The 26,124-nt window shown below is 46.2% G+C and overlaps 6 protein-coding genes across 6 annotated transcripts; 4 read left to right on the top strand and 2 right to left on the bottom strand.

The window, feature by feature from the left end:
- Positions 1–1,153: 1,153 nt before the first annotated feature.
- On the top strand, positions 1,154–2,038 carry N7471_004557 (uncharacterized protein; the record flags this gene model as incomplete). Its single annotated transcript, XM_057277276.1, has 2 exons — positions 1,154–1,490; positions 1,806–2,038. Coding segments are annotated over 2 exons (570 nt in total), but the record flags the coding sequence as incomplete, so codon positions are not given.
- A 213-nt stretch (positions 2,039–2,251) lies between these two features.
- Positions 2,252–3,334, top strand: N7471_004556 (autophagy protein 5; the record flags this gene model as incomplete). The annotated part of the gene is made up of 3 exons (XM_057277275.1): positions 2,252–2,371; positions 2,426–2,855; positions 2,931–3,334. The coding sequence occupies 3 exons, from the start codon at positions 2,252–2,254 to the stop codon at positions 3,332–3,334; spliced, it is 954 nt and encodes a 317-aa protein (XP_057136885.1).
- Positions 3,335–3,755: 421 nt separating this feature from the next.
- Positions 3,756–7,638, bottom strand: N7471_004555 (NACHT and Ankyrin domain protein; the record flags this gene model as incomplete). The annotated part of the gene is made up of 5 exons (XM_057277274.1): positions 3,756–6,084; positions 6,168–6,713; positions 6,764–6,788; positions 7,103–7,167; positions 7,250–7,638. The coding sequence occupies 5 exons, from the start codon at positions 7,636–7,638 to the stop codon at positions 3,756–3,758; spliced, it is 3,354 nt and encodes a 1,117-aa protein (XP_057136884.1).
- A 1,177-nt stretch (positions 7,639–8,815) lies between these two features.
- On the bottom strand, positions 8,816–11,381 carry N7471_004554 (SAM and PH domain-containing protein; the record flags this gene model as incomplete). Its single annotated transcript, XM_057277273.1, has 3 exons — positions 8,816–11,089; positions 11,154–11,327; positions 11,379–11,381. 3 exons carry the CDS (start codon positions 11,379–11,381, stop codon positions 8,816–8,818), a joined length of 2,451 nt encoding a protein of 816 aa, XP_057136883.1.
- Positions 11,382–15,936: 4,555 nt separating this feature from the next.
- On the top strand, positions 15,937–18,099 carry N7471_004553 (Zn(II)2Cys6 transcription factor; the record flags this gene model as incomplete). Its single annotated transcript, XM_057277272.1, has 2 exons — positions 15,937–16,327; positions 16,400–18,099. The coding sequence occupies 2 exons, from the start codon at positions 15,937–15,939 to the stop codon at positions 18,097–18,099; spliced, it is 2,091 nt and encodes a 696-aa protein (XP_057136882.1).
- Positions 18,100–20,210: 2,111 nt separating this feature from the next.
- On the top strand, positions 20,211–20,921 carry N7471_004552 (uncharacterized protein; the record flags this gene model as incomplete). The annotated part of the gene is made up of 1 exon (XM_057277271.1): positions 20,211–20,921. The coding sequence occupies one exon, from the start codon at positions 20,211–20,213 to the stop codon at positions 20,919–20,921; it is 711 nt and encodes a 236-aa protein (XP_057136881.1).
- Between the last annotated feature and the right edge of the window lie 5,203 nt (positions 20,922–26,124).

Below are 26,124 nucleotides of genomic sequence, written 5' to 3'. Positions count from 1 at the left end.
GTGTGGAGCCGGAGTTTTGCCGAGCTCTCGGGAAGACGAATGCCGTGTCCGAAGAACGAAGCACACCGGAAGAAGGGGTAAAAGTCTATTTGATTGCCGATTTCGGGACACTAACCGAAGTAAGCTAGACAGATATAGAAAAAAAAAAGAAGAATTTTCAACTGGATTGGTACATATGTACTCCGTACGGAGTATTGTGAGGAGAAATCCTTGAAGTTGCATCATGACTTGTCCCTACCTGGAATCCTACACTCTCACAATATCCCCCGGAAGTGGCGGCATAGACCCCGCCCGGGATAGTCACTCACCCTAATGCACATTTGCACTAAACGTAACTCCGGGGTTTACGTCGCAGGGGCCGTCGGGCCCGGATTACCAACAAATAGATATATGAGCGAACGTGCTGATCCAATAAAGCTACACGGTTACTACATAATCCTGATCTTGTTGTCAGTGGTGCTTTAATGACAAGAACTATACAAGTTCTTTTCGGCCCGTTTCCGGCTTGGAAGGATGCCGTGGCGTTGCCGCCCGGCCTTGGTACTCAAAAATGCACTATGTATTGAAATCGACGTTCAAATGGCGGGCAGCCTTTACCCAGAGAGTTATACAAACCAACTTTTTAGATAAATGAATTCTTGGCACTAACCTGTCCCGACCCATCAGCGATATCCCAGGGGCGTTCAAGGAATTGTGCTGCTAAAATCACAACTTATCGCTCAAAGTCTTTCGGATAACTTTAGTAAAATAACTGATGCTTAATAGGTTTTGCTGTGCGCTTGTGGGTGCCGGTGCCCGTCTTCCTTGATACAAAAGAGGCACAAATGCAGTTTTCGCCGTAGGACCGGCAGGGGACTACGCGGTGTGGGGGATGAAAACGTATGGTGTATCACGGATTGCGGGGACCATGCTCAGTCTGGCTGATCTTTCAGAAATTGGACTGTTACATACCTGAGGGCCCTTGGAAAGGTGCAAAGGTCCCAGCCTTGGAGTTGAATGACTGGCATATCTTGGCAGGCTTATATTCGAATTCCCTCACATTGCTTGCCGTGTTGGCAGCAGCTTCTGCGGCGGCAGTTTCCAGACTTCTCGGCTTATAAGAATTAATTTTTTTCAGTGAGTCCCTTGGCACAGCTTGCACCCAAACTTGTAGATCGATGTCAACCCAGCTTGGAAGCGATGCGAAACGTGTGCAGCATCGATTTGCTCCTTACATTGGTTGCTTGGTTGCTTGGTCATTCTTTTCGAAGATTTAGGATATGCTTCCATAGCTAGGATTCACTGCAGTATTGATGTAGTCACTGCATTACAGGAACATCATGTTAAGAAGCTTTCGAATTTGGGTGGTGCCAAGAATATAAAGCTCCAAAAGTTCGAGGCAGCTGCAAAGCATGGCGGACGGAACACCAGTTGGCGAGGCGATTCAATTGTTTTGTGCCTATTCCACTGCTGTCCAGCTTGTGGATTACGGATGGACAGGTTTCAACATGGTAGTTCTAATTTGACTTTCTCGATAGAGACTAGATTTTGGGATAAAATAAAAAATTTCCACGTATCAGAGCTGGGCAAGAAATGCGAGTAACACGCCAGGACCGCGTTTAATGCGGACGAGATTGTGAAGCTTTTTGACGTGTAAAAATATTTTGTATATAGTCTCACAAAGGACCTGATGGTCAACAAACACGATGAAAGTAGTGCTGGATACCGGGAACCTGGAGGATACCGGTGTCCTGGAAGATCTGCTTGCTGGAGGGACCTTGAGTCCTATCGCATCGAATATAGCCTGTGTATAAATTGTCCATAAGTCGTTGTTGCCCCAATTTTGGAATGTTGGAGAGATAAATTATGGAACCTGAGGCATAACTATGAAGGATTATTGCCTGAGGCAGCGACACGTGCCATCAACCTTTGGCGCTTCTTCAAGTCACGCTATGTCAACACGAACCGCCGATATCTCCTTGCACGTCAAACGCTTGATTTTCCAAGAGTGGCCGACTGTCTCGGGAATTTTGTGGATACGCCGTTTCCCGGATCATGACCACATCTAAAGCGGGGCATTTCCAAATCTGCGAGTCTTATCGGTTGGAGACATGCGAATCTCAGCGCGTGTCTAGTAATTCAAAACACGGGGTGTGAAGATCAAGTATGTTTCTCTATATTGTAAATAGCTATATGAGCTAACCATGTCCTAATAAATCAGCAGAAAATCAAACATTGGAAGAAAGAATTGAACGCCTTATCGATCATCAGGATGGAGAACCGAGTGTCTCTCGGATCTATCCAGAAGGCCGTCTGGGACGGGCGCTTGCCACTGGAGATTGTTCTAGCTTCATCAGAAAGTCGAACCTTCGACAAGACGGATCCATATCTTGTATGTCTGTTCTTCAAACATTTGATATGCACAAATCCTGATCTTACTTGCTAGATCTCATATCCGCGCATATCATATCTTCCCTCGCTGCTACCCAAGCTTCGAGCTTTTTTCTCGGAATTTTTGATAGAGCCAAACTCCCAATCTCATGATGGCTGGTTTGAGTTTGAGGGTGTGCCCCTGAAATGGCACTACCCAGTCGGGTTGTTATTTGACCTCTATGCAGGAGTAGACCCAGCATCAAAGACCGCCGCCAGAGATAAAGAGTCCCCTAACGACGGGTCATCGCGGCCCTGGCGTCTGATAGTGCACTTTAGCGACTGGCCGAATGACCTTGTTCGCCTTGATGCCGATGGAATGGTCATGAACGACGCGTTCATAAACAGTGTGAAGGAGGCGGACTTCCTAAGAAACGGTACAGCCAAAGGCATCATGAGTCTCTCAAAAGAAGACTCATCGGGACTTTGGAATGCCGTTCAAGAGCGTGAGTCAAGCATTTCGTGTGGAGATTCCTCTACTGCATCAATGATAGAGACCATTCTAACGCGAAGAAACACAGTCGATCTTCCTTCCTTTCAGCGCATATCAAATATCCTTCTTCCTCAGCTCTCACAACCTTTCCGCAACGTCCCGATCCGGATTTTTCTACCACTCCCACTAGACGCCGAGTCTTCTTCCCTTAAAGTGGTGCAATCGCCACTTCCTTCTTCAATACCAGCATCGAGTATGCAGTCAAGTCAAATGTTGAGCTCGCGGAGCGGTTCTACCCTCCAGCCTCAAACGGTCGGGACTGTTTTGCACACATTGCTACCAAATCTGTTTCCCAGTCGGAGAACCCCTGTCCTTGCAAAGCCCGTCTTACACGGTGCTGTGATACCCATGTCTGCTCCGATCGAGGAGCTCGTGAGGAGCTCTGCTTATGGAGATGGGTGGGCATATCTAGTCGTTCGTATGATGGGTTAAACCAACATTATATGTGCGAAGTGTTTGTTTGTTTAAGAACAGATATACAGAGCTTTTACTTTCTCTGATTTGCAATATCGAATCTTATACGTATATGCTACTCATCTTCAAGAGCTACAAGGCTATCTATTGAACCTGCGAAGACAGGCCTGAAGTAAGATGATTGAAATTTTCCCAAGTGATCAAGGTCTGAACATGCTTTCTATGTACACAGCTCACACCCTGGGAACAGAATCAGAAAGAAAAGAATAGATTTAAGTGAAACAAACCCGTGGCCTAACAAAGAGCAACGCTGGCGCTATGCAGTGAGATGGCATGAGTGAGAGAGGGAGAGAGAGCAAAAAAGACTAGGGAAATGAAACAGACAAGGGGAATATAACAAAAGGAAAAAGCAAAAGTCGAATCAGTTGTGGTACGTATCTTAGCAAGAAGACGAAACGATAGACGGAAGATCCATGGAAGTGGTTGATGCCCTCGATCCCCAGATCGAACAATCCTCACCAACCAAAGTCGATCCCGCTATCTCACCAACGTCAGATCCAATATCGACTGAGTCGATAGTTGTGGCAAGGCTCCTGCGCTGGTGCATCGCTGGCAGCGACTCCAACTTGCCAGTATTATCAAACCAAAGCACACTGGCTGGGTTTTTACGAGCCAGGTCTATTGCTGTCTGGCCATCTCCTTTGACTTTGTCGTTGGTTGGTGTTTCTCCAGCGTCTTTGATTGAAGGATCTGCGCCCGCATCTAACAGTATTTGGAAAAGATTATGGCGACCTCGCTCCGCAGCTAAATGTAACGGCGTTCTGCCGTCAGATGTTCTTGCGTCAAGTGATGCGCCATTCTTGATGAGCAGCGATACCAGTGACTCGCGTGGAATTTTGGCAGTCACTGCCATATGAAGTGCCGTCTCGGCCTTATAAGAAGCCGTCGGGGCATTGATGTTAGCCCCATGGGACAAGAGCAATGAAAGGAAAATGGCAGTATTTTCGGACAAGGGATCTGGGGAGTTGAATGCATTGATTACAAGATGATGAAGAGGTGTCAAGCCACTGCATGTTGTTGCATTGGCACTGAAACGAAATTCCAGTAGTGTTTCGACAATGTCAAGGCAGTCTTGGTTGAGAGGAGGCGTGATGTGAAGAAGAGTTTCTCCCTTGGCAGTTTGAACATCAAGTCTTGCTCCCTGGTCTACCAGGAGCAGAAATATTGTTTTGTTTCCACATGCGGCGGCGGATTGTAATGGCGTATAGCCCTGTGAGTTACAGGCCTCTATGTTTGCACCCTGTTCGAGTAGATGTGCTGCAATAGAAGTCGCGGAAGGCGAAGTTGCACGGGCTTGCTTGTGAAGCAACGAGTCACCTTCGCTATCCCATGCATTGATGTCTGCCCCTCCAATTACCAGCAGATCAAATGCGACCCAGTTACCTTCCGACGCAGAGAGTTGTAAAGCAGTACTTCCTCGAGAAGAGCGAGTTTCTAATTGAGCGCCACGTTCAAGGAGAAGAGCCACGGCTTCACAATTGTCTGTTTTGCAAGCGAGTTGAAGGGCAGTCATACCGTCTCTGTTCAGCACGTTTACGCTAGCCCCTTTCTCCAGAAGGAAAGCTAGGATACGTGGCCGTCTCAATTCCACTGCCAGATGGAGCGCAGTGTTTCCAGTAACAGTGTTTTGAACATCCATGTCGAATCGGCTTTTAATCAAAAGTGGAACGGTTGCTTCATCATGGGTTGTCCCAATAGCTAGCTGAAGAGCTGTTGCTCCTTGCTGGGTTGGTGTCCTCGAGTTGACTCGTCGGTGAAGCAAAAACTTGATCAATTTCCGGTGTCCTTGTTCCCCAGCCATGTGCAAAACAGTTTTACCGCTCTTACAAGTCGCATTGATGTTGGCTTTGGCATCGAGAAGCAATTCAGCCATCTCTTCATTGCCTCGATATACTGCACAATGCAGAGGGGTGATGCCAAGTTGATTATCGCAGTCATTGAGGTCGGCACCTTGCTCAATCAAGCGATTTGCCTTTCCGGTGATGCCAAAGTAAGCAAGCACATGCAGAGAAGTCCAGTCTGGAAAGTATTTTCCAAATCCCAACTCCTTCGGCAGTTCTAGCCCAAGAGTGCAAGATTCTGTTTGGGGGGGTCGTCTCCAGCAAAGTTTGTTTAAGAATGCTCGGATGAGAACTTGCGTCGCCTGTTCATCTTCGCCAACTTCTCGGGCGTGGTTTCCCCAATAAGTTGTGGCATAGTCGAGCAGTTTTCCACGGGGCTTGCGAGGACTTGTTCCTGGATTGACGTAGCAATCATCAATCACTTCATCTGGGGTTATTATCGAGAGGCAAACATCTGCAATATTTGCCTTGGCAGTTGGAAAGAATACTCGAGCTGCCGGTCCGCTGAGGTATTCTTTAGCTGTCTTGTGAACCAAGTGAACTGTCCCATTCATGGCGTCAATGGTCAGTAACCCGGCAGCTTCATAAAGTATGGTATGCGCAGAGAAAGAGGACTCTTTTGAATTGCCGTTGCCTTGTAACTCAAAGCTTGCTGCAAAGGTTAACTCTGAGACAGTCAGAGGCCTCTGGGCATACAATGTCCAGTAAAGACAACGACTGGCGAAGGGATTCTGGCTGACAATGCGGGTCATAGACTCGCCGTATGCATCGCTTAAACTCTCGGGTAGGTGGAAGAGAGACCTTTGTAGCAAGTTTCCATCATTGCATCGGGATAAAAGATCAATTTGTAGCCGGGCCAACAAAAATCTAAGTCGAAATAGTAAAATGTTAACTGGGAAATTCTTGAAGCCCGAAAAGCAATATTGCTCAAAGGGAGATGATAATCTTACAAGCCATGTGACTTCTGAGCAACTTGCTGAACAACAGCAATCTTCAACTCAGGGGCGTATTGCTTCAACAGAGTGCTCAGTCCCCCATCTTGCTCAATGCGGCAGCATGCGTATGTTTCAAGATCCCTACGGGTGGCCAAAACGGATATGTGCTCGTCCTTGGGTGCATATTTTGCTTCTCTCGTTGTGACAAGAAGCTGTGCATGATCCGGGAGTTTTTGAAGACGATTCAAAATCCGTTCCTTCTCCATGTGCATGTCGATTCCATCGATAACGAACATAACTCGCGAGAATCTGTTGACCTCGGCGCGAATAGCATCTTGATAGGTCTTTGCTGAAACCTTTCCCTCCGCGAAAGATTTGGAGTTGTACAATGAAGCAGTAGTGTGGGATGGCGTCCGTTTCCGATATACAAGCTGCGCAAGTATCTTGTCGAGGAATCCCACAGAGCTTGCGTTATCATCTGTTTCATCATGACCAAAAACAAAAACTATAGCCACATCTGCAGATGTGAATGCATTCTGCAGGCTATCAATGATTGTAGATCTAGAGTTGTGTTAGAATCTCAACATTGTCTGATTTTGTGGTTGACTCACGCGAGGAAAGTCTTTCCAGCGCCGGCTTTCAATCTGGTTAGCTTTGGATTTCGATCTGAGTACATCATTTGGATGGACTAAGTACCTGGTCCAACGCAGTAAAGCGTTCTGCTGCAACCAAAAAGCCACTTTGTATACGTATCGTTGTTAAATATCCATTCACATGTTCCTTTTTGCCGTCTATTGCAGAGGTCTGCCAGCCTCATGAAGCTCTTGGTGGTCATACGACTTGTGATATTGTGATAGTCCTCCGCTTTTGGTGTGCTGGCTCTTATTGAATCTGAAAAACAGAGGTTCAGCCAAAAAACCAATTTGAGGGGCATGCTTGTTTCAACTGACCAGAGTCCATCTCGTAGAATTGCCGGAGTACACCTCGGAGTTTTGCTTCGACTCGGGACTTCTCTCTATGTAAAAGAATTTGAGTTTAGTCTTGGTCTATAACCCAGGACAATATATGGACCGCTAAGGCCACTGGGTAGCACATACCGAGACTCGGGTTGCATGGTTAGAATCATCATGACCTTAAAATGCTCCAATCTGGGGATGAAGGTATTTTCCAGCAAGCGCTTTCTGAAAGATCGAGCGCTGATGCCACCCGGCTGGAAATATATTTCGATTGACCCAATCGTCGACTCGAAATAACGGGTGACTTCGTCGAGGTTACGCAGACGCGATGGATCGACGACCCATTTATCCTCCGCCCAGTTTAGTTGATCCTGAAGTCGACATAATAGATCAAGAAGCTCACACATAACCAACATAGCTCGCTGTGCACCTTCTTGGGATTCTCTGTTTCCACCCAGGCAGCGCATGACTGCCCGGATGGACCGCGCAACTCGGGCCAGGCGAACCCGAATCACAGAGCGATCGACCATATTGGGAGGCTTCATGAACTAGAATATATCTATATATCAGAGTAATAAAGAGGCCGAAGGTAACATACTCGCAGTCAGAAATACGTTGTAGAAAGAAAGTGTAGTCTGAGGCACGCGGTGTCAGTTTCGAAAATGACTGCGGAAACCCGGGGCAGGCTGTTAATTCCATGAAATTGTACCACTCCTAATGGAGTTAGCACGTATTGTTGGATTTGGAGGGGCCGAGTGAGGGACCCCTGTACGAACTGTGATGGGAAACATGTACACAAAGAGATATGATAGCCGAAGGGGGACGTTTCTGTGCACTGTAGCGCCGACGCCCACTGATCGCGCGACATGAAACATACTTCAGCGCCGCTACTTTGTATCGCAAATAACTGTGGCCTATAAAGACAACATTTATTATTGTTTAGGTCAAAGCAGGCAACCCAGCCTGAGCTGAAGCCACCAAAGCAGGGATTGGCAAAGGGCTGGGCGGAGAGCCGTTAGCGCCTGCATTTCAAGTCTTGTCCACGGGGTGCGGGGCCCTGTCCACTGACGATGGTAGTTTAGTCGCCGGGGGCTGTGATATGTGCACTTCCATGCATATCACATACTTGACCGCCACAAACGCAGAAATTTTACAAAGTAGAGAGGTCAAGTTAATAATAGAAAGAAAAAAAAAACCACCTCTGCTACCTACGCTGTATGTTGTATTTACCTACAACGTAAGAGGGGGACAAATGTCCACAGACGAATGCCAGCATCCCAAGGCATCATTCTTGGTCATTCTATCTTCGGAACTTTGGAGATTATACTTTATACGGAATACTAAAATTGAGATAAATTATCTGTGATAAATGTACTCCATACTAGGGATGTATTTATCGTTGTAAATAAACTCTCAAGGCGACTAGGATAGCGCGAGCCTTCCACCGTCTGCCGGGTATTCCTCTCATTCTAACTAGTAAAAGAGATAATATAACAAAAGAAATCAGGATAAAAAAGCATAACAAAGCAAAGGAAATTCGTGGCAACACATCGTTAAGTTGTTCAAAAATCATAAGGTGCGAGAAGAGTACTGTCTACTCCTGGTCCTGCAACCACGGGTATCGCAAGAAGAAAGATGCAAAGGGGAAACAAAAGGAGTGAGAAAAATTGAGACTTGTTATGAGGGGTGCCAACAAAAAAAAAGATTTCATATCATATTGGCCCCATTGAACGTGAGCTCAGCGCCGCTGTCTCGACCACGCTTGAGAGCTTTGGCCAGCATAAGCTCTCGCATCCAGTCAATACGTTCCTCGCGGGACTTGACAGCAAAGTGGTGCGACTTCCCACTATTCAAAAACATGGTCTTGCGGTCAACAAAACCGCTCCCATTGGGTGTGGGAATCAGGGAGAATGAAAAAGCCGACACCTCTAGTGGGTTATCACTGCGTTTGAGAACAGTCTTCCTGAATGCCGCCGTCAGCTTGGACCTCGACGCAAATGAAGAGCAGGCTACTGCGTAGTCATCGACATCAATATACTCCAGCGCCTTTGAGTTTCTATGGATAGACGCATCATCATCATGCATTAAGAGCTGTGTGCCCTTCAGCGTAAAATGATGATCTTCCCAGTCACGGCATAGCAATTTAGTGGTCTTCCGTTTCTTCATCCATCCACTGTGGGTTATATCGTCTTGGCCACGTCTAGTGAAGGGGATCAAGGTATTGTTGCGCATTTGAGGTGCACGGGGTGTTCTTTGTAGATCTTCTGGGGTTTCAATTGGACTCATGGCACGGCCCTCTTTGAGAGGATCCATTGTGGCGACACTTTGAATTGAAGGGTTTCGCCAATTGGTTTCTGCCTTGGTTGAGAATGGCCGAGTGATTGGCTCCTCTGCCACGTATTTCCTATTTCCAAAGCGCATATTAGGAGGCACTGATTGCGACTCCTCTCGTGCCACTGGCCCAATTGGAATTGCGGTTATTGGTGCATCCACATCCACATCTGAAAATGGTGTTTCCGACCGATAGCAAGGATCGACTCGGTAGTAGTCTGCCGGCGAGGCTGCCACATCACGGGAGATGGGCGCTTGTCCGCCAGGGACGGTGGGGCGATCATAGAAATGGTTTCTTCTGGACAGGATAGAAGGGGTAATAGTACGTAGAGCTGACATATTTTCAGTAAAAACAGACCCATCGCTGGAATCATGCATGCTCGGAATTCTGAGCTTGGGCAGGTGCCGAAGATGTTCAGCAAGTGTAGGTGTCACCTTCGCTGAATCACAAGAGTCTGATCCAGGTGACGAAAGAACTCCTCTCGAGGGTGTTGCAGATTGATTGACTGTCTGCAATCGGTCGAGGCTCTGGAAGTTCAAGAAGTTTCGCACATTCTCTTGAGGATCCCTAGGTTTTACGTCTTTCAACTTTTCCTGGGAAAGTTGGAAGGCGGATGGCTTACCGGGTCCCATTATATCCGAGGACGCGATGATCGAGGGGGTAACTTCGGACTTCGGGGATTTGAGCAGGTTTGGGGCTGTCTTCGGATTCCCGGGGTCTCCCGCAACGATGCAGCGAGAGCCGAAATGCTCGAATGGCAAATCTCGAGCAAGACGAGCAAGCCTGTCTTGTTGCTTTTGCCACTTTCCACATTGTTCACCCTTGGGGCACTGATGCAATTTGGGTAGAAGTTGTTCGATGGCAACAATAGAGACGGAATCACCAGGAACAAGGTCAGTTCTCTTGCGGGCATTGCCATCCGAGTTTTGGCGACGAGCCCGAGGCTTCGCGCTACTCGCTTTTTTATCGGCAGTGGAGCACGTGTTGCAGCTATTGCTCGAAATCACTGATGTTTGTCGAGTAGACGCAGCATCGCTGGAGACACTCGAGTTGCGCGAGCGTGAAGAAGAAGTGTCTGTGCTAGTGAACACGCCGCTGTCTCTAAGCTTTTTGATAGAGCTCATTACTTTGTGTCGCTTGCCAAAAGACGCGATCTCGAGTTCCTTGAGGTCTTCCGATTGAAGTTCCAGCAAAATAGAGCCGGAAATGTCATTAGCCAAAAATGTATCCACGATATCATCTTCGAGCCCAAGACTTTGCATCCATATTACAACCTCTGCAGGTGTCCAGTCCTGGGGCCCAGTCCGACCAAATGCTAAGGCCTGACTAGCGATAGGTGTGGGCTGTAGGGGCTCAGGGGTTGGCCCTGCCGAGCGGTTTGGAACTGGTGTATCCCTTCGGAAAGGGTCAAACTTCGAGGCTTTATGATAATAGGGACCCGTAGTGCTGATGGGTGTTTGCTGGAGCACTGGGTCGATTTCTGTGGCTGATTGGAGGTCAGACCCAGTAAACGACCCAAACAAATGGGGACCGTTTGGGCCTCGAACATGGTTGTCATCAATATGGAAATGAAAAGCTGTCAGTCCGGTCGAGTTCGGGGTTGTGACATTGTCCGGGGTCGAGGCTGTGGATGTGCTCCCAGTTCCAAACTAAAGGAGAGTATTAGTATTTATATTCATGGCATATTTGAAGACTTGAATGAATGTCACTCACGGAAGCCACACTTCTCATAGGTGAGCTATCTGAGTAGGTATGGTATCCATCTTCCTCGAAGATCTCTGTCGCCTCCGAAAATGGCCGATGGATTGCAGTCTTTGGAGGGAAAAGTGGCAGGGGTTCCTCTTTCTGGTTCACTAGAAAGTTCATGTGATATGTATATTGGGCCTCCTTTATTTCGGGTTAGATATGGAATTTCACATAAGATCCAACCAAACGAACCATATTGTCACCGAGGGTCAATCTAGTTGGAGTGCCGGCACTAGACTTCAGATTGTTGGAAGTGAAATAGCCACCAGTGGAATGACCAGCCCAAAGGTCTTGATAAGACTGGGCGGCTTATGTTGATAATTGCGGGGCCGAGTACTCAAGCACGCTAGAATAATATGATAATGGGGAACAAGTTCAGAAACGAGTAATTTGGGTGTTGGATGAGTTTATGTACCAAGTTATCATCTGGGAATTATTACCTGTTCCTCTGTGGGCCACCAGTAGAATCGCTCGGTAATAAGTGCTTCAGACGATTTCACAAATTCGACGAATAACAAGTGTAGCTCAGACAACGACTGGGGGCATGGCTCAGCGGTAAGCACCGCGAGGCGCCCATGATGATGCATCTAGGTGGCCGACAAGCTAACCTGGAACACTAGCTTGGAAGGCTGGTGGTCAAAGACCCATATTTTCATCTGGTAGGACTGGGTGCTTCTCATGCTCGTTGGGCGAGACGCAACTCAGTTCACATCGAACCTGCATGAGGGGTTGAGTAAAGCGGGTGATGGCGGTCTGTGAGAGGCTACTCATCACGGCGCTACTGCTGTGACGATAACCTTGGCAACAATTCCACGGGCTGGGCAGAGATTCCTACGAATTCCTGGCGCGTAGAGAGGTTTCGAGTTCATTTCTATAAATTGATGGCATTTCCTCGACGGCTCAAGGGGCTTGGGGCCAAAATAAAGTCCATAGAAACGGGGGTATTGGCATGCCCATTTTCTTTGAGTCGGAACACTCGCCTCAATTCGATAAGAGAATGATCTGAAGCTAACTCATAAATATTACTAGGAATTTCAGTACGGAGTATATGTTCCCAAATTAGTTCATTTGAGTACAGTTAACTAGGATTTCTGCCCAGTCAGGGATATGGCTCGAGAAGGATTCAAGTGGTTAACAGTCACACAATCACCCGTACCCATCCGCCGCCCATCACACTGCAGATCATTATTTCTTCGTACTGTCTTCCCAAAAAGCGATTATTATTAAGCCTCTACAGGGATACCTAGTACTATGCAATACATAGAACGGAGTAGCTTTCTTAATTTTCAATCCTTGGATGTTTTTTGATGGAACGAAGTCGGCTTGTTTTACGGAATATTAGTCGCTTATTTGTTGATAAAAAAAAAAGCAAATCCTCCCCGGGTGTATATACAAAATTAAAAATATTATAGTTGCGTGCCTCGAGAACCACACCGCAGCCGAAACTATTTAGGTACAGCGCATTTTGATCCATGCAATTTGCGTATGAGATCCGCCTCATGCGGTGGCTACCCGTATTCCTGATCTTCCAAACTCGGGATCGGTCATAGGCCCAATCATATCCACGTACTCCGTTTGAACTGGATTCTCCTGGCCTCAGTTGAAATTAGATTCTCATGCCATTTCCTCTACTTTCAGAAATCAAATTTTCTCTACTTTGTAGAGACCGCTCTCTACTCCGTATCTAATCCATTAATGGCTTACTTATGTACAGTCTCACTTGAAGCCAACATGAATCACACCGCGTGCTCATGTACATCAGGCATTCGCCATACTTGGACCAAGTTACTTACGGAGTACTCCCGTCGCATAAGGGACTTGGTGGCATTGGTGAGAAATGCACTCGATCAATCTAAAAAATATGTCCTTTCTAGCATTGACCACATTTCGACATTCCTTTATGACCCAGTCTTCCGCCTCTTGAAGGACGATGTAGTTCAGGTGGAAATCCACATATTAACGTACATAGTAGAGTTTCGATCTCGTTACTCTACTCTGTTGGAGTAGTGATACCTAATACTTACGAGTAAGTATGCACTTCGGCTCCACCCACGAGCACTTTATGTATCTTATTGCTTGTCTGTCTTAAAACTATTTGCAAGGTGGAAATATTGTATTGTGTTCCTCTGCGGGTGGGTCTTAGCCTTGCATGGTTTCTTTATTCCATGTGTATCATGCAGAACGGATGTTTCCCCATCAACACCTAGGGTTCGTATGTATAGTTTACTTTATCCTTTTCAAGTAGAGCTCTAGTCTCCTATCCATGTTTCGGCTGGACTAGAGATTTATGAATACGGGCAAGCAAACTCTTCGCCGATGAATATACACCTTGGAACATCCTCGTGCCCCAGGGTGCACGTGCCCGTGGCACAGGTCATTTTGGGGCCATGTGACGACTTCTGGTCCATGTCATATCAATTCTGATGTTTGATTGGTCCGTACCTTATGCAGGTAGCCTCGAAATTTCTCTTGGCAACGGTCTACATTTTGTACTTGGGTTACGATCGAGAATACTCCGTCTTGTTAATTCTCACTTTAACAACGCCTAATGCTCCAAGGCTCCCTAGGGGAAGAAAAATGATGGTCTTGATTCTACTCAGGACCTTAGGCAAATGAACGTCCTGAACTATCTGTGTGTGCGGAGTATACATAAAATGTGTTGATCGCAATGTAACGATATGATTGCTCCTTGGGAAGACAATAAGCCCTATCTCTTTTTTCTTAAAAAAAGCATCCCCTGGCATTGTATGACATAGCTATCAAGTACCTGCAGATATGATAATACCGATAGTAGTTCAGCCTACGGTGGGTATAAAGTGATACCTGGCCGCAATCAAAACAGCAATTTGATATCGGTTGTGGTCACAGCATGCTAGCCTCAGCCGGAGATAATTGACCGAGCCAATGTTCTCATAAAAGAGGTGTTATGCATTATTTCACTAGCCGTATTCAATCAATTATCGCGCAAGTCGCGACTCATCTTTTCCCTATTATTACTACATGTGTCTAAATTAAGCACATAAACAATCATGGCTAATCCAATTCATTCCAAATTTAGAAGGGTAAATTTAGTTGGAACCAGAGTACGAAGCAGATCCTTTCTGATTCGGAAATCGCATACATTCATCGTAGTATCCGGATCAATGCGGACTTTAGAGGATGCAGACTCCATCTGGGCATATTGCTCTGATTACCCCGCTCAAATTGATACTAATTATGTCCACGGGGTCTTTCTGTTTGTGGTTTGGCTGCTAATTATGGGACAAATAATCTATAGTTTCCCCTAATAATGCCTCATCTAATTATTAATAGAACTTTGGAGGGATTTTTGCTCACCCGATCTATCAGAAATAGGAAATAATATGCTGTCTCATTTTCAAAAACAGTATAATTAGGCTTAATTAAGGCGCTTAAGTGTTGCTAATTAAGGATATTTTGCTGGATGTGCCCTTATCACAGTCCGAGCGTCAGACTTGGCACATTAGCGTTTCCCAGTCCCTGCCCGGCCCGGCCCCACGGTTGGCTATGAGTCCACCGTTCTGCACGACACCGATGACACTAAAATTTAGTCGGCCTTGGGCTTATGAACAATCAGCGAATCAGGAGCCGGAGATAGAAGCTTGGCATGCAAGAGCTGCTTCTTCATCACAGTCTAAATCTGCATGGCTTTCACCAACCATTTACTGTTCGACCAATACCATCCAATCTTGTCCAAATATTCCCACTGATTTGGGTTTAGTGTGAAAATTGCCTGACTCGCAAAGATGGGCTAGTCACCTATCATTCTGGCGGTATCGATTTTTCCAATTCCAACAAACCAACAACCCCGCTTTCTCAAGTAAGCGTAGAAATAATCTAACCCGAGGGTATTTTCGGATATTGTTGGTTGATTGCGGTCCTGTGAGAAAATGTTTGTGCGCTGTAGAATTGGGACCATTTTTTTTCGTTTTTATTAGCCAAATATAGAAGTTTGACTGGCTGAAAGTCTCTACGTCGAAAAAGCAAGAATGAAGTGAGTTCTCGGTGAAGAGCCTATCAGCGTCCAAACGCGCCGTGCCCAGAGTTGCACTAAGTGGTAAGTGAGGTGCTTGAGAGTTGGTGATTACCCCGAAAGAGTTGGGCACTAGCAGGGATAATTCGCAGGTCCGCTGTAACTCTTGTGCATCATGGGGGCCCCAGTCGTCCTACCAGAGATCACTATCTGCTAGCTGCAGACGCCACTCTAGAGGATCGGCCCTGGATACCTGTCGTCCGTCACTCTTCGTGCTTGCACCCCTGTCGTGTCCCAAATTTAGTTTGAGGACCCGGCCAACAACCCGTGCCTCGAAATTGATTTGCCGCTGGGGTTTTATTCCCCACCTGATGTTCGCATATTCTTCCGGCTCGAACTAGGCTCCTCTACCGCCAACAAAATTAGAAGCATGCATGCCAGGGCTGCTGATCGTAGCTCAGACTTATAACTAGCCGCATCCGAGATCTCAAGATAAAAGATATCCTTTGAACCCGTCTCGAAGAAGTGTGTTTTCCAACCTTCGTTTCCATCTTCCATTATATTATACCCTTAATAGAGTGTATAAGCTGCCGGTTCAGCTTTGCCATTGCGCCGTCTGTTTAGTTGCGAATAAGGTGGCTGGTCCTCCTCATCAACTATATTATTATTTCACCCCGCCTCCAATTATTTCGATCGCTTTGGTCATTGATTGACCTTTTCTTGTCGTCAATACTGGATATTGAGGATTATTTTGCGAAAATGCCTACTTCAAACGCTTCCGGCGATGCTTCAACAAACAACATGAATTCTTCTTCTGCGGAGGGGTCCCTCAACGGGCAGCTAGACAAGTCTGGACGATTGCACAAAAGGTCACGCTCTGGTATGAACATCTACACTGCTTTATGGTCGATTGCCTTCTTTGGATTATTAACATCGACGATCTCCATAGGTTGCTTCACCTGTCGCCTGCGAAGAAAAAAGTGCGATGAAGGCCATCCCGCTTGCAAAGCCTGTGCGAATCTTTGCATCAAATGTGAATATAAACGACCCGTATGGTGGAGCAATGCAGAGCAAAGAAGGCAACAAAAAGAACGGATCAAAATCAAAATAAAGCAGACCAAGTCATTGGAACGAAGTGGATCTCTTCAGGGTGCGTCGAGTCAACTATTGATTCCAAGGTTGGTTTCGGTGTTTACCGATCAAGTTCTAATATCTTCCTCAGAGCATATGAACCGCGCCCTCTCATCGCCGAGTTCTGGAGAAAACGACTTCAGCCGCCCGATTTATGCTGAGAGATACGATCCAAGTTTCGCAGCGCACTTTTCGACTCCTGGATTCGTACCGATATCTTATCCGCAGCACTATCCTTATGAAGTTGATGTCAAAACCGAACGCCAAACATTTGTGAACGATGTACCTCTGCGACATGACTCTTCGGTCTCTACCTTCAATGCGATGGGCCCGCCACAACTTCACGCCACACTTCCCACTTTCCCGTCAGATGAGTGGCTTCAAGAAGAATGTTTTGACTCTTCTCGTCAATTCTCCCAGGGAAATACAGTCCTAGGTGGTCAACGTGTTGGACAATCTCACGCCTCCCTACAAGCCAATATTCCCGTCGATGACTATGACCGACCGCTTCTGGATCATTTCGTGGACAATGTCTTGCGTATGATTTTCCCAATCCTGGAGGTTCATCAGCGTGGTTCTGCGCGGGCTCGGGCTGTTCTTCAGTCTCTGGAGACAAACAAGTCATACTTCCATTGCTGTCTTAGTGTCGCCGCAATTCATCTCAAAACAACAAGTCGACTAAATGGTGAACAAATCGACCACGATATTATGCGTCATCGCTATGAAGCCATTTCCGAGTTGTGCAAGGCACTGAATAAGGACGCTGATCATGAGCACATTTTGGATGCGACTCTTGCCATGATCTTCTTTCATTGCTCGGTTGGCGCGCCCGATGATTACCTCCCTGATATCCCCTGGAACGACCATTTCCAAGCTGCATCAAACCTAGTCAGCAAACTGGATTTAACCAACCAATTAATCCCATGTGGTCCAATGCACACAGTACCCCCTTTTAGCATGTCTTTGACATCCTGGATTGACATTCTGGGTGCCACAATGCTTGGGAAAACACCCCAGTTCGCTCACTCTTATCGCGCTAAGCACCTAAGTGGAACATCTTCTGGTCTCCGAGAACTCATGGGATGCGATGACCGTATTATGTACCTCATCTCTGAAGTTGCCTGTCTAGAATCACTCAAAATGGAGGGTCGCATTGACTCCATTGCTGTTTGCACACACGTCTCGGCTTTGGGCAGTCAGTTGGAATACACCGAAGATGCCGATACAACGCTAATGAGCCCGTATTCACCGGAAACTGGGGCAATTCGCCCCGATGCATTGACAAAAACGATGACTGCTATCTTCCGCATTGCCGCCCGCATCTACCTCTGCAGCCTCATTCCTGGAAGCGATCGCAATCAGACCAGCACCATCAATCTTGTTAATGCACTGACAGATGCCATGTCTTACATTCCAGCAGGACCTTTTGGCTTTGACCGCTCTCTTGTTTGGCCACTTCTTATCGCTGGGGCTTTCTCTACTCCCTCGAGCTCATTCCGTCAAGTCTTGGATGATCGAGTGACTGCCTTGGGCGATCTTGCCGAATTGGGAAGTATTGGTCGCATGTACCAATTGTTGAATGATTACTGGCGGTTATCTGATGATCCCGTCAGCCCGTCCTTCCCTTTGGAAGAGAACGAGCTCGAGGCAGGATATCAATCCACGGACATGAGACGGGATGCCATCCCTTCTGTTCCTCTTTTGTCGCCTGGCATGCGAGAAATTAAGAGGCAGCAGGTTCACTGGCGAGATGTCATGAACCGAAATGGATGGCGCCATCTTCTGATTTGAATGTGTCGCAAGAACAAGTTGCAACCTCTATGGTTAACCTCATGTGCAAGTCAAGGCATTAGATCGCTCGGTGGTATCTCCCAGGCTCCCTCAAGCGGTCTTGTTTGTTGGAGAAATACTCGGTTTTGCATATATGCTACATAGTTGAGCAAAGAGATGGTGTTTTCGTTATTGTTTTCGGGCGTTTGGGATTCGTGTTGGATTATATCCCCTGACTCTCGCTTTCCTGTTTTTGTGACCTTTACGAGCGTTGCCTAGTGGTATACAGTTAGGTTAAATCAAATTTACCTTTTGTATAAACTCGGGTTCTCTGTGTGTTGTTCATGTGCGTTTCCTGACTTCCAACTACCTAGGTATCTCTCTTAAATTTGTCACTCGTTTCCCTGGCTTGAAACAAGATAATTCCTGACGAATTCTTCCCATTAGAAATCGCGGCGCTTCTCTGAGAGCAATCATTTTGCCTAGACACATGAATTTTCTTGTTATGCAGCGTTAGCTCTCACATTCTTGGTCATAGATAGGATTGTCATAGAGAGGATATGTCTCTACTCTCCATTCACTCTGCGGGTCTAGAGATTAAATAATAGATGTCCGCTTCTACTGACTCATGTCAATACCAAAATAAACACTCTCAAGGGCAAGCGCTCGGCCTCAACAGACAACACGGCATTGAATCAATCCTACAGCTCCTGCATTGCCAATATGCCCCTGTTTCATAATATGAGAGGTGCTCTTCGATGATTTTGACCTCGACCAACAGCGGAACTTTGTAATTAAGTCAATGGGCGGTAAATAAAAAAAAATAGCGCCCTATCGTTGGATTATGGCCATACAAATTTCGAAAGCGATGCTCATCTGGCACTTGCCATACTATCAGCGCAGAGTTTCGTCATGAAACAAGGGTCATGTCCTGCAGCGATCCATTGTGGAGGTGAAGCATGCAAAGAGCTAAACGCTGATAGTGTACATTAATTCTTCAAAGGGTAGCATCAAGGGATTGGTGTAAACAAGGTCCTGCAGAACTGGTGTCTGCAGACTAACCGCTGTCCAGAGAGACTATGATTGACTGCCTCGGCGATTGATGAAACAATTGCTATGTTTACTTTGAGGTTTGTTCCGCTGGATCTTCGGTTGACTTGAGAAGCTCACAACTATTGGCATCTTGACCTTCTGGTCTGTTGTACAACATCGAGCCGCTAATGTCATGAATGCCGCGCGCTCTGATGGTAGCGAACCAGGAGGGGCGATGTGCCGCAAGTGCACGGTTGCTGAAGAAACCAAGCCGCCGGTCGACGCCGTCGTGTGGAGGATATTTTGGGAATAGAGAAAGGCTGATGCTCTTGATCCAGGAGGCGCGCGATAATGCGGCCGTTGTTTTATCTCAAGCATTTTTTATTATAGAAGCGGTTATTATCTGCCCAGGTGGGGTTGTTGGTGTATATAATAGTCTTGTGTATTCCTCCTAGTTGATTTCTACATAGTTATCAATACTCCTTTTTTCTTTGATTTGTCTTTCATCTTTCGTCTGTCATCTTTCACCTTGCTGGTGTTCATTCATTCATTTTATTAACCAAGTGCTGGTCGCTTGTATACATTTCTCATCCAAACCAAACCATCGTTGAGGCTTGCAGTTTAAATTGGGGGCGAATCCTCTCATTTTGCTCAGCCCCCTTTAAGTTCCGACAGCAGGACTGGTGAGTCCTTCGGGGCCAAATATGCGATTGGCTACGCTAACCCGTTTTGACTTAGTCGATCACCTACGTATTGACTGATACTGTCCAGTACGGTACAGCTCTTACGGTTTTGTACAATACGGTCCACCTTTCGTGTCCTACTCTCCGTATAGAAAAAGATCTCCTCAGCCCTCCTGAGTCTTTACTTCTTGGTAAGACTTACTTATTTCCCTCTTCGACCCTGTCTTCTCGATCATTATTCTGACTCCATCTATACTCAGATATCTTGTCGTTTCTCTTTGATCAAGACGCGAGCGACCCGCTCTCGCCGACCCGCTCTCGTCCTGTACTTGCGTCACTAGTACATCCCTCCCAAGCAGCCTACCTCAACCTTTCTGCGCTCGTTTCTTCCGACTTGCAAATACCCTATTGAGCAAGATGCCGGCCCGAAAGCCTGATTTGCATCCACTGAAGACTCCGAAGACCTTCATCTTCCCTTCAGAAATACACAAGGATTCTAAGACCCTCACCGTCGATGACATCAAGCGCGAAGATGGAAGCGCAACGCCTATCACACCCCCACTGGCATATACCGATTTCCTCAACGCTTTAACACCGGTCTTCACAAGTCCTATCAGCGCTGGAGGCTTTCCAAAATTTCCAATCGAAAAAAGTGACCCATCGCCAATCTCGCAGCCGTCTACTGCAACAAGTCCCGCACTCTCCTCCGAGGTTTCTGTCAAGTCGCCTACCACGCCAGCCATATCCCTCCCACCACCCTCCCCTTGCACTGTGAAGTCAGCCAAGGCCCCGCCTGCGCTACGACGACTACGCATTCCCCAATCACTCAAGTCTTTTTCTTCAAGAGACTCCCCGCGAACTGCCACCCCGTGTAGTGCAACTCCATACAGCGCGGGTCCCTATAGTGCGACCCAATGGAGCGCACTTCCTCGCAGTGCAGCCAGTCTTCGATCGCCATTCTCCCCATCAGATTGGAAGCTTCGATATCTTGAGACACCGAGAAGTGCAACCACGAAGGCAGTCAGTGTCAGACAAGTTGTGACCCGCACGATCACATACAAGCGTACCCCGCTTGATCCCCCGCCAAAGGGTAAGAGACGCAAGACTCAAGAATGTCGAGATGTTTGAGCTGGCATCTTACTCTCCATTCTTCATGTGCGGCGTTTTATCTTGAATTTTGATTATATGTGCAATTTGCGTTTCGGCTTTGGGGGCAAAGCGGTTCTTGGAAGTTCTTTGGGCTCTGAAAACCACATCAGACACTATTGCCTAATGTTGAAATCTATGAGTTGGCCCTTGATGGATCGGCTTTGGCATTTTCATTTCTACGTTCTATTGTGAAAGTGAATTCCTTACAAGCGCCAGGAACAAGGAGGAATCGGGGATACGGAGTTGGTTGGGTTTGAATTTACAATTATGGCGTTGTTGTTTGTGTGGGCGACATGACAAAACTTAGTCTGGGAAACAAACTCGTGTCTTGTACTGTACTGTCTGTCATCGGAGGGCTTCATTGGCAGTTTGGGGGTACACGATTTGGGCTTTGTTTTGTCTTGGCTCTTTAATATTAGGCGTCAACATTGGTCACTGGACCAACCTGGTAGCATTTACGGCGAATATATCTTGGTGCATTCATGTCTTACTGCTAGTATTTTGCATAATTTCTGCAAATCCCACTGGACATAATCTCCAATTATACACCATAACATACATACATATATAACATGAAGAAAAATATATCGCCATATAGTGTACATTAGTACGTCTCTAAACCGAATCATCTCTAGATACGGTACTTTTGTATGCTATGGAGGTCCACGAAGCTTAGCGTGAGAGCCTCATCTACCCATGTATTTGTCTTAGGCCGATACCTTGGGGCTATCCGTCAGGCGGAGAATACCCTGCTCGAGTCTTATCCTATCATGAGCTGATCTATCACCGACAACCTACTAGGGCTAACGTCCAGCCCCCTCCACGTGTCGGGTGCATTCCACGGTAACTAATTATAGAGCAGGAAAATCCAACAAAACATCCAACATCCGCGGGGACAGGGAACATGCCCACTAGCGCTATGCCGGCTTACATTCTGACCTAGACAAGGGGTCTCGAGTGTGCTCACTGAGCCTCGGAGATTTTATTGTGATTAATCAAATGCAAATGCTTTGACGTATACCTACCTATTTACCCAGATTGTCAAGATATTGAAAATGCCTTAGCAATCCTGTTGGTCTCGACTTCATAAAAATATAGAAGTTCAGATAGTAAGCTGTGATCTAAAATGTCTGGATACATCGCAGTTTTGTTCTTGTTGTATGGCTTCACAGGACTCGTAGATAGGCCCTTCCTTGTTAATCCGCCCCCAGATCCTGGCGCTACGAAAGTGATTTCAAAGATGCCTAATGCCTAAAGAGGCATTGAGTAGCTCGCTAAGATCTCAGAGCATGGTTCTAACAGCTATGAGCATTTTTAATGGTCTGTATGATCTTTATTAGCACCTTTCCTTGTTGAGGCTGAGAGCGCCAAGCGGTTGGTTTCCTTCTCCCAAATCAGCCCTCGACCGCTACTGTCTGCCTTGCACCACACAACATACAATCCAAACTTGTCAATGGATCAGCTATTAAACACTGACTCGTAGGATTGTAGCTGTGGTGAGGCTCAGCGCACAGGCATCAGTTTACAACGTCTGGTTTGCACTAGTATTTCAATACTGCATCTAGGGAGGCATGACTCTAGGCAGATGTATTATAGTAAACCAGCCTAAACCCCAAATTACCGACATACACACATAGTACATAGTTACATCGATGTATGTCTCTCATTGTGCAGTCTTGAACCCCAGATACAAAGACTATTTGATGTGTATGCTACTATGTATTATATGGCGATTATTTTTGCAGGAACTAATCTTAGATGAGACGAGTCGATCGCAGTTTCATGACTCGACATGGTTTAGCATTATGCTATCCCCCGCTTTTTGTGAAAAAAAGGAGATTGGTTTATGAGTTTGCTTTTTGAATTCCGTATTGCCCCTCCATTCAAGTTACTGCGCACAATAATGCCCGTATCCGAGAGCGGGTTGAAAAATACCAATGTATACACCAATGTATGAAACACTTTTATACTACAATTTCGATCTCATACATTCACTCTAAGTCAATTGAGAAAGTCTTACACATACAAAGATAGTAAAGCTGATTCTGAATCAATTCACAACTGGCAAATAATCAGTGGGTGGGATATGGCCCAATCTACGCTCGGTTCAAGTCTGCTGCTCAAATGTACTGTTACTGTATGTATTGATACATACAGACTCTTACGCAGTGATGAAGGATTAGGATCAAGACTCAATCACCACTCTCAGAAGCTTCCCCCTTTTCACATCAACTTAAAGCAAGTGATATGCTCAGCTATAACTGACCACTAAGGATGCACAGGAGGACATCTGAATCATTCTACTCAAAGATACTTGCGCGCTGTTCCACATATGGCTTTATGCCCGGTGATATCCCTGTAACCTTTAAGCGCCTACGCTATTCCATATTTGTACTAAAGGTCCATATTTGCGGGCCCGGGACCCGTCGAGCCCCGCTACTGACCCTGGTTGGCTCCATGAAGCCCCTTGGGCCCACTGTAATGTATTCCAATACCTAGGTACTTCCAAGGTTAGGTGCCTTCCAAGGTTCCAGCCTAGACTGCTTTATCTGGTGTACTCCGTAACGTGGCAAGAGATATGCTCCATATCATACATAGTACTATATACATACTTAGAGCGTATCACAGCTCAAGCCTGGCTCAATTTAACTTTACATACATATGTAGATTAGGGTCGAGTGAGGTAAATGTACCTAGGTAGTACTTTGTAGATTCCCGTGGCTCTAATTCGAGTACTAGCTGTATTAGTAGACTTTTTCACAATGTCATCATTGGATAATTCATGTCCTCCCTGGCTACATAAGTAGTAAATAATGATAAGTACTCTGTAGCAACGGTGAGGTTGATGATGTTGATCTCGGAGCAAAGGCCGGTGTGCCACCATGCATCACCCTTGTAGGTACATACTGACCGTACTGTAGGTAGCGTGAAGACTCTTTTATTAGATGTCCAACTCAGGCTGCATGTTGAGGAAATGGGGATATCCTAGCCAGTGATGATGAGAGAATAGACGCTGTGGCTATCTGTGCGTCGGTTGACTAGCTTCCTTGGGATGAGCCCAAATCCCAGGCCCTGGGGCACCCGTGATCAAATTTTGCCAAGCGAATGTTCTAATTTTACCCTACAATAGTGTTATTTTTGGAACCAACTTGTCGAGACGTCAACTCCATATCACCCATAATATTCTGTACTCAATATATATCAAACTATGTATAACATCTCTAGGACAGGCTAAACAGCAAATAACCGTGTCGATTTGACGTGACGCGAATTTTTCCCTTTTATTCCGGTTAGTATACCAATATCAGTATTATACTGCACACCACTCTATTCATCTGTGACAGCGGCAAAAGCTGATCAACTATTGACTTTTCTTAGCTTTTCATGTTCTTTTTTCGGTATCTTGTCCTGCTTTGTGCGCCAATCATTTCAAATATCCTGGGATCGGCTCAAACATTTACCAGTAAAAAGCGCCATGCCCTTGCGTGTGGAGTACATCATTGCTCCTTGAAAGACTATTCATAGATGAGTCCCGTTCTTCATCTTGGGAGATTAGCACAAATGTCCACCGTTCCAAGAATAGAACCCATCAAGTTATTATGCTTATTTCTTTCCAGGTGAAGATAGACTTTACGCTCATCAGCTCTTACAGCCCTGTCAAGGGATTCAATAGGCTTAACAGCGATGCCGCGGAACATCCGAACTGCATGCTATCTGCACCTCTGGTCAATAAATGTTTCTCTATCATTGGTCTATGAAGACTCGTCACGTCTGATCACTTTCATCTCCGCTTCGGGGGAGTTGAAGTTACTAAACTTAGCAATGAGGGGTTTTCAATTGCATATCTTCTGCCCTCTACCACAGTTCCTGCGTCTCGGATGACGATCTACGCTACCATTCTTATTGAATCGACCAATTAGAGCATTGAGCTATGAATAGGTTGCATTTTCTCTTTCACTAGTGCCTTATACCCTCAACTGACAGGTTTCGCTGCCGCCGATTCCATCATCCGTGAAACCGAATGATCAACCTACAGGTGTCTAGTGTGCGAGCTACGTGACAGAACTGCAATATTAGAAGCTCTATTTTTGATATTTCCCCTCTTCTGATACACTCTTGGTGTGTATTTCTCCCGGTTGAAAGCCGTTCTCCATCCTTCTGTACCATACAGTATGATACACACACCTTTGTTGACTCGGATGAAGTCCTGATATGGAATAAAGAATCTAAATTAAGGATATCATCGACGACATCATGCATGCTCGTCTACGTTGCGATCAGGACATGTTACAATGGGGTGGTACTAGCAACCTGGAGAGACGGATATCTTGCAGTCTTTGGTCTACTCGCCGTTCACTCTGCTCATACCAAGCATCTTTTTTCCGTCCAAAGTCTTTCTGCTGATGGCTTACGGCAAGTACAAGCTAACAATTCCGCTCTTTAGGTGTTTCATATTCAACATATTGTATGGCTCGCTGCTGAATGAGCTGGCTCACATTTTCGCAGTCAAAGATGCAAATATGATCATATCGAAGGCGATACAGGGATGAACTTGAATCAAAGCCTTCGATTGGTGGTGGATATAAATAGAATGCATTTTCTATGCATTAGTGCGGGGTCTATCACACTCGCCTCGACCATGTGTCCTTACATGGGCCTCAAAACATCCATGGATGATCTATTTTTGCTGATATCATGGCCCCTTGAGGGATTTTTCTGAAGATCATACTTTGTTTTCTGGGGCATAAAAGGCTGACCCCCCTCTAATTGATGATTATTCTCAAAAGAGTTGGCTGTTATTGACTTTGAAATCGGTGCAGCCGACTTGGTTCTAAATTTAGAGGCGGGGGAAACAAAGCCTGTAATGCGATGTGATGCGATTATTGATGTCTGTGACATGCCCCTGTACTCTGTGACGAGCCAGCGAATGACAACAGATAAAAATCACCCCCTGTTTAGACCGGCTAGGTATTCCAATCGAAGCGGGCAGGCAAAAGGACAATAATGGAGGGCACATAGAGGGATTCCCAAAATCCCGTGATCGACCCGCCTAAAGTCCTTCGTCCCTCGTTCACTCCTTTCCCACTTGAACTGTTACTGCATCTCTTGTAATCCCTATCCCTTGAGCCGTGCGTCACCCTAAGCACCCTCCGAGTCAACCGATTCCACATTCTGTGCGCCC

Source organism: Penicillium samsonianum (genome assembly GCF_028829775.1).
Source record: "Penicillium samsonianum strain IBT 33392 chromosome Unknown utg000003l_segment0_segment0, whole genome shotgun sequence".
Lineage (NCBI taxonomy): Eukaryota > Fungi > Ascomycota > Eurotiomycetes > Eurotiales > Aspergillaceae > Penicillium > Penicillium samsonianum.
Note: the sequence above shows the minus strand (reverse complement) of the source record. Positions and strands in the feature narration are given on the sequence as shown.